An 8,398-nucleotide genomic window follows, 5' to 3' on the forward strand; every position below is an offset into this window, starting at 1 on the left:
GCAGTTTTTTAAAAATTGATAGAAATAATTTTCTCACCATGAATATTGAAATGGTTTATGTTTATTTCACTCTTTGTTTAGAGTATCATATTTTTTATTTCTTTTTTTATTGTATTTTTTTGGGGATTTTCTCTCCTTTTTCTCCCAATTTGGCATGCCCAATTCCCAATGTGTTCTAAGTCTTTGTGGTGGCGTAGTGACTCGCCTCAATCCGGGTGGCGGAGGACGAATCTCAGCTGCCTCTGCGTCTGAGACCGTCAACCCGCGCATCTTGTTGAGCACATTACCACGGAGATATAGCGCATGTGGAGGCTTCACAGCATCCACCGTGGCATCCATGCACAACTCACCACGCGCTCCACCGAGAGTAATCAAGAGGAGGTTACCCCGTGTGACTCTACCCTCCCTAGCAACTGGGACAATTTGGTTGCTTAGGAGACCTGGCTGGAGTCACTCAGCACACCCTGGGATTCGAACTAGCGAACTGCAGGGGTGGTAGCCAGCATCTTTACCACTGGGCTACCCAGGCACCTGAGTATCATATTTTTAAACATGTAATAATTAAAATTTTCATAATGGATTTTCATAGTTTAGTATTGAATGTCTGGGTCTGGTACAATGTTAAAACAATCAAATCTGTCCATAAAAGGCATTTGAAAAATGGTAAAAAGTTTCAAAGTCAGTTTTAATGTGACATTCATACTGTATAACAAAATACAAAAAATAAGTCTGTCCCTGTATTTCTTCCCTTCTCTATTTCTTTCTTTCTCTTTTTCTTTCACTCTTTTAGGACATTGAGGCAACGATGAACACAGCTCTAAGTGAGCTGCGAGAGCTGGAGAGGCAGAGTAGCGTCAAACACACTCCTGACATTGTGCTTGACACTCTAGAGCAGCTAAAAAGCGGCGGGGCGTCTGAGCCCTCCAGCCCCCTCCACTCCCGCCTGCTCCGCGAGGCCGACTCCTCCCAGCATCCTCTGCAGCGCAGCGTCAGCTCAGCCAGCGACATGCCCTCCACCTTCCGGCCCATCAAGAGCACCGGACCCAAGTCCCCTTTGTCATCCATGTCGGTCACAGGTCTCTCTGCTTCTGGCTCCACCTTCAGAGATAGCAAGCCCCCAGCCACCAAGCCCAAGCCCGTGGTTTTCCCAAAGAGCGGTTCTGCCGGGGGCAGTCCAGCGATGGGATCCCCGACCACCACCATACCCCCAACACCTCCACCCCCTCCACCACCCAACGACAAGTCCTGCCCGGTCTGAGGGTTACCAACCTCTGTTTCTTAGTACTTCTGAGAACATCCTCAGAAATGATATTTACTTTTTAGGATCTTAATGGACAACTGCAGACTCTAAATGATATTGGAATGCTTGCGTGAATTTGTGTGTGAAGAACTGATGATATACATATGTGGAAATATTAGAGGAATTTTACAGCACTGTTTTAGTTTGGACATCACCAGTCCATATTTTCTAATCCCAAAATAGTGTTCTGGAGTTGTTTTTCTCCTCTGTGTAGACTGATTTTGTTTATGGGCAAGGGCTGAAACCTTGAGGACAAAAGAACAGTGGATATCTTTTCTCTCCCCCTCAGTCTTAAAGTGGAGCTGGTTTTAGTGAGACCACAGAAGAAGCAGCAAACTTGAAGCAGGTTACTCGTAGTAAACTCATTCCATCAACTGACCTTTTGCTAAGCTCTGCCCCCCTTGGTTACAGTTGCTCACTCTGACAAGCTTTGCAGAACCCCCCATAGGAATGAACGGCAGATTGCCGTGAATGGCGCTGTTTTTGGCTAAAAATTCTCAGAAATGGATTTGACAATATTCTTACATGCACTGGAATGAAGAATGATATTGTAAAGCATATTAATCTGACATTTTTTATAAAAGAAATTGTTAGATTACACAGTAATTTGATTGAAAACTGTGGATACTGAGTATCTGAATCAAGGCAAACGATCATCACAGTCACATATCCTCTTTAGGTACCTCATTTCACTATTAAAAGTGACACAGCAACAACATGTTTTACATCTTTTTTGGATTATTTTGATAAAATCCCACTAAAAACTGCTCAAACACACATCACTCCCACAGGCTCTCATTGGAAAATAGCAAATGCATGTCAGAGAAATGGCAATACCGGCAACAGTTGCTAAGACAGGATTGGCCAGAAATGCTTTTAAGGCGGGGCTTAGCGAAAGGTCTGTTGAATTGAGTAATGGTGTCTCCAAAACTTGTGTTATTAAATTCACTTAACTTGTTGTTCATATAGAATGAACTTTACTATTTAAGTTAATGTAACTAGATACAAGTAGACTTTTCTCAGATTTGCCATTTATACATTGTTGTTTCTACTTAATAATTTTTGTTAAATTGAATTTAGATCATACAATAACCACTAAAATTTTTATTTTAATTTTTTTCTCCCCAATTTGGAATTCCCAATTCCCAATGCGCTCTTAAGAACTTGTGGTGGCGTAGTGAAACGCCTCAATCTGGGTGGCGGAGGACGAATCTCAGTTGCCTCCACGTCTGAGGCCGTCAATCTGCACATCTTATCATGTGGCTTGTTGAGCATGTTACCGCGGAATCATAGCGCGTGTGGAGGTTTTAAGCTATTCTTCACGACATCCACGCACAACTCACCACGCGTCTCACCGAGAGCGAGAACCACATTATAGTGACCGTGAGGAGGTTACCCCGTGTGACTCTACCCTCCCTAGCAACCGGGCCAATTGGTTGCTTAGGAGACCTGGCTGGAGTCACTCAGCATGCCCTGGATTCGAACTCGCGACTCCAGGGGTGGTAGTCAGCATCTTTACAACTGCTCACATTTTTAAGAATATTATAACCGATTCAAGGTCAATCATTAAATCAGGGCTCGAAATTAAGCATTGTAATGTGCTTGTCCTCCAGACAAGTAAATTGGTCATTCAAAGTAAAAAAAAAAAAAAGTTACTTTTTTTAAGTTACATGCTCAAGTAAAATGTCAAAATTTATGACCAATGCCCAACCTAATAGTGTACCTATGCAATCTACTAAATTCTCTGTGCCAGAAATGTAAACTGCACTGAGTAGGGGAGGAGGCTATTGTCATATGGTAATTATTTTATGTTACATATGGTAGTCAAATAAAGGAAAGCCTCCATCACCTTCATTAACAGCAGGGGCGCTCACACTGCTATGGAATGAGATCTTTTTTTTCATCATGTTATTGCAGCAAGATCTACCATGTACAATAAAGGCTATACATTATCACAAAACGAAAATTTCTAGTCAGTAAAGAAATTTGCCGATTCTCAATCCCAGCTTTAATACCACAACAAATAATAACACTAACTAATATGTTAATTATGGAAGAATGATTTCAATTTCTTAAGTAATTATTCAAGACTAGTAAACAGTAATAAAATAACAATAAAAAAAAGCAATGTATAGAAATAGATTAAAAATAATAGAACAAAAAAATACAAATTAAGAAAATTCAGTGCTTTTTTTAAACAGCTTTTTTTTGGGGTGGGGGGGATTTTCCCCTTTTTCACCCAATTTTGGAATGCCCAATTCCCAGTGCGCTTTTAAGTCCTCGTGGTCGCGTAGTGATTCGCCTCAATCCGGGTGGCGGGGGATGAATCCCAGTTGCCTCCGCGTCTGAGACCGTAAACCCGCGCATCTTATCATGTGGCTTGTTGAGCGCATTGCCACGGAGACATAGCGCGTGTGGAGGCTTCGCGCAATCCACCGTGGCATCCGCGCTCAACTCACCGCGCGTCCCACCGAGAACAAACCAAATTATAGCGACCACAAGGAGGTTAACCCGTGTGACTCTACCCTCCCTAGCAACCGAGCCAGTTTGGTTGCTTAGGAGACCTGGCTGGAGTCACTCAGCACACCCTGGGATTCGAACTAGTGAACTCCAGGGGTGGTAGCCAGTGTCTTTTACACTTTTTTATCAGCTTTAAAGGTTTTTAACAGCAGTAGGCTATTAAGTTTTCAAGGAAACTTTTAGAATGAAATGCAACATAAAACTACTACTGGTCTTCACTGTATGATTATAATACATTCATACTTTTTAAAGCTACTAAAGTTACTCAGTCAAGAGCAGTGCGTGTTTTCTCGTTTTCTTGTTATGGTTGTTTGATTATTATAATGACACACTAGACAGCAGCAGGTCTATTAGCTTACATTTATACTTACAAGTCTGACATTTTAATACAAATCCGCTTTTTTCTCCACTGTTTACGTTCACTTTAGACATTACTGTCTGTGTTTACATGAATACCTCTCCAAGACGGTCATTTTGGCAGAATTTTAAACCGTTCAGGTGCGCATTAGCGCGAGCATTTTCGGAACACGCGCATGTTCAGCACACATATAACGCCTGTCAATCAAACAGGGCACAGCTGTTACTAGATTGCTAGCGAATTATAAAATGACGTGCTCTGGATTACTTCTGATAACAGCAGAATAAGAATATGAACTTTTAATAAGTGACACAGGCCTAGGCTATCACAAATATAGCTGGTACTTTTTTTGTTATTGATGTTTTAATCAATCTGCTTGTCTGGTTGGGCAAGTAAGATTCTCTTTCACTTGCCCCTTCAAAAATCTACTAGTCCTGGACAAGCGTTAATGTCGAGCCCTGATTAAATCAACTTAATTCTCCACTCAGATACATAGATACCTGTACTTCAGTTGCACATGCAAAAGGTAAACTGAAATAGAGTTAACAGGGTCCAACTTGACCAAAGGGGACACAGATAGGCAACAAAACAAAAGAGCTGAATCCTCTATGAATTCTTAATTACAGCTATTTAAATGACCAAGGAAACATAATTAAATAGTTGCACAAGGGATTCCCCATAGCCTCAACTTTCTTAAGTCTAGCCTATAGATTTTTAAGAGAAATACTTTCAAGAAACTTAGATACTTGAGTAATGAGCCAAAACATGACATTTCAAGTAATGTTTAATTAATTGTTCCAGTAATGACAGCAGTAGGGTTTACAGTGTAACAACTTTGCAGATGTTCAAATCTTTGTCTGTCTTCTCTATTCATCCATAACTCTTTTATTCAATAATCAGTAGTTACAGTTTATTTATCACTGTATTGCACTATAGTCTACATCTGCACAGAGAATCTGGTTTGAAAAGCTCTAAAAATTCTACATACTACAGTAGATATCAAGTAACATAAGATTGACGTAGCCTAGCAATGCTGCTTCTCTGTTTGCGAATCTTGCCATCGATAGGCAAAGCATGAAATATTATACCAGCAAACTAGTACTGACAAACCTGTAAACCAGCCTCACTGGGTATTTGCATGGTGAATGCACTCATGCTTCCCTGGCAAACTGATTTATTTCCTTCATCTTTGTTAGTACTATTAAGTCAGTGGTCACTTAACATTGCAAAAAAGGGGGTATTGTTTTAAATACATTTAATAATCATGATTAGAACTGGAAAAAATATCTAAAAGGAGGAATGTCCTGTTAAGCACAACATTATTTCCTCACCAGTTGCTAATAAAAAATAAACATAGAGCAAAGAAAAACAATTTTATTACATTTTCCTTAGGTCATTATTCACAACTGGGTTTGCATCATTGTAACTACTGTATGTATTAGTATGTGTGTTGTACGTATGTATATTATGAATCTTAGCAGCCTATAACAGCAGCTTTTAGAGACTTCCAGCTTTACAATGCAAAAAAGGTAAAGACTTTACCCACCTCATAGGATACAAACAAATTAAAGGGAGACACTTGCAAAAAAAAAAAAAAAAAAAAAATTGTCAATATCTCCCTATTGAATGGCTTTACATGATCTGAAAGATACCATGCACCTGGTGGAAAGAAGCTGAAAGGGGAGAAACGCGTGCAACAGAGAATCTCGGGGCAACAATGTATAACTTTTACAGTTCAATGCTCCGTTTGCTGTGGCAAAATCTCATTTTCAGCTTTCTGAAGCCACTCTGTTGTTTATTTGACAATCTAAGTCCTTCATTTGTTGCTTGTCCAAAATCCATCCAAGAACTAAATTACTCTTCACACGGTTTCCCTGCTTACACCTTGAAAAGATCGGACAAGCCTGTATTTTCCAAAGTGAAGCCTTATTATTAAGATCTGAGAGAATGAGCCAGTAAAAAAGGTGGTTTGAAAGTATCCAAGTTCTGTAGCCTGCTTCACTTTGAAGCATTTCTTCACTTTACAAGCCCTGTTACGTACAGTCTTACATGCATGACTGACTGTGACTATATCCTGGAAAATATCTATGGACAGACCAAGCTGCATTTTTTTTTTTTTTTTAGTAAAGTCAACTTTTTTTGAAGACAAGCCTTTTCCTAACATGTTATATTCGGAACTGTTTAATGTGTTGTCGTGTTGCGTTCTGAAAAAGTCTTAACAGGTGGTTACATTTGTTCTTGTGTTAAATGATTGGAAGTATTCTGTATGTGTTGTTCCTGATACCTCATAAAGGCAACTGGAAACTGTCTAATTGGAGTTTGGAATTTGTGGTGGGACTTTTACATGCAAATTGCAGCAGGTAACTCATGGAAACTGCTTTATGATGTTTAATGTGTATTGTCAATAGTATGCTGTTGGCTGAGGCCTCCGTTTACATACTTTTTCTTTTTTTCTTTCTTTCTTTCTCCAATTTGGTAAAAATAAATAAATAAATATACACTTGAAAAGGCATTGTATGTTTGTAAACAAATTAAATGTTGGGGACGATTTTCTTTCTTTTTTTGTAATCATAACTATTGTTAAAATGTAATTCCTGTCTAGTTTAAACAAGACTGTAAATGTTGAATTGTCTTGTCAAATATATTTATAGTTGTCCATTCTGATATCTGTTAACAGAGAAACCTGTGTTTAGATGTACTTTGTATATACAATAGTGTACATTACAGAGGTACATTCTTTTTCTTTTCTTTTTTTGGTACAATATTGTACAGTTACAGCAATAGTAGTTGCCACTCAAATATACATTATATGATTCCTTGTGTAGTTCTTGTAGTAAACATTTCTAAATAAAAATTGCTTGCTATACATGTCTATGATTTAATTGTTTTGTGTGTGTGGTGTGTGTGTGTGTGTGTGTGTGTATATACGTTTTTTACATTTTCAGACTTTTTTGGAATACAAAGGATTATATTTATCCATTGAATTTGCTTCCGTCCCCTGATCATACTGATTTGAGAGGTAATCATTTATGAACATATATTTAATCAATCATTATCATACATTTTTAACTCAATTTTACTTTATTTTTGACACACACACACAAAAAAAAATGAGGAATGAAGACACGCAACAGGAATGAGTGAAACTGAAAATGTGAAGCGACGAGCTTTACACTGTAAGTTGACCAGCTAATGTGTACGTTTGTAATGTTGTTTAGACAGATGGCGAGGCTGTTTAGGTCAGGTGGAATGTGTTATCTCTTATACAGTTCGTTTGCTGGCTTCCATAAGCAGCACGCAGTGTTGTTTGCCAGCAAACTTGTTCAAATCTGGCAACCCGGCGGAGTCAAATTAAATTAATAAAAATATAAAGTTCTACCGTACATATAAAAGCTTAATTCAACATTAATATTAGACCTCTCTCACCTACATTAATGTTTAATAGGTTGACCATTACTTTATTTGTTTGCACTGAACTTCATAATAAGTATTAACATTCATATTCTATTAATATTATGATAATAGGCTATAGGTTTACTATATATTTTATATTAAGATTAATTTTAATGTTATTTACCATGATCTGTGTATGCTAATTTTATTTTACTGTCATGTGAACTGAATGTATTTCCTTTATTTTTAATACCATTTCTAAAAACTTAGAATCATATCACCTTTAATTTCCCACAGTTGCTGATGGTCTCATTGTATTAATAGACCCTCTTTCAATTGTAGGATCTCCCACAGTTGTCATCATTTTCCATTGATTTAATGTAATGTTTTTTAATAGGCCACACATGATTATTCATGTGCATTATAAGATGAAGATCTGCTGTAACAGAGGTGGACAATGATAGGAGTTACATGTCCATTATGTTCTTTTCTCATTTGATGTTGTATTAAAAATTGTCGTGTTGTGTTGTCATGTACAGTGGGGTCCATCTGCCTCCATCAACTTGGTACTGAATGAAATGATGCTGTTTTAATTGAAGATCATGTGTCTGATTATACATTATAGATGTTCATGATCTCAGCATTAGGCAAAAGTAATTCATCTCTTCCTTGTTAATAGGAAGCTGTAAAAGGTCCATATTGAAATGCAGAACAAAAATGTAATTTAGAGATGGACCATGTACAGCTTCTGATGGAGTAGAGGAGGTTGAGCATCAGAAAGATACATCTTTTCACTGATTCACCTGACCACCAGCTAAAGGAGGGCA

At 38.1% G+C, this 8,398-nt stretch overlaps 1 protein-coding gene across 2 annotated transcripts in view; it reads left to right on the forward strand.

Annotated features, from left to right (window-relative positions):
- Positions 1-7,049, forward strand: part of LOC127428277 (SLIT-ROBO Rho GTPase-activating protein 2-like) — a 184,231-nt gene extending 177,182 nt beyond the window's left edge. For both annotated transcript variants that reach the window (XM_051676516.1, XM_051676517.1), the window contains exon 23: positions 791-7,049. In XM_051676516.1, coding sequence (XP_051532476.1) covers positions 791-1,258 — 468 coding nt within the window. In that variant the 3' untranslated portion in view covers positions 1,259-7,049. The remainder of the gene's footprint in view (positions 1-790) is intronic.
- The last annotated feature ends 1,349 nt before the right edge of the window (positions 7,050-8,398 follow it).

The sequence above is a fragment of the Myxocyprinus asiaticus genome, chromosome 37, assembly GCF_019703515.2.
Source record: "Myxocyprinus asiaticus isolate MX2 ecotype Aquarium Trade chromosome 37, UBuf_Myxa_2, whole genome shotgun sequence".
NCBI lineage: Eukaryota > Metazoa > Chordata > Actinopteri > Cypriniformes > Catostomidae > Myxocyprinus > Myxocyprinus asiaticus.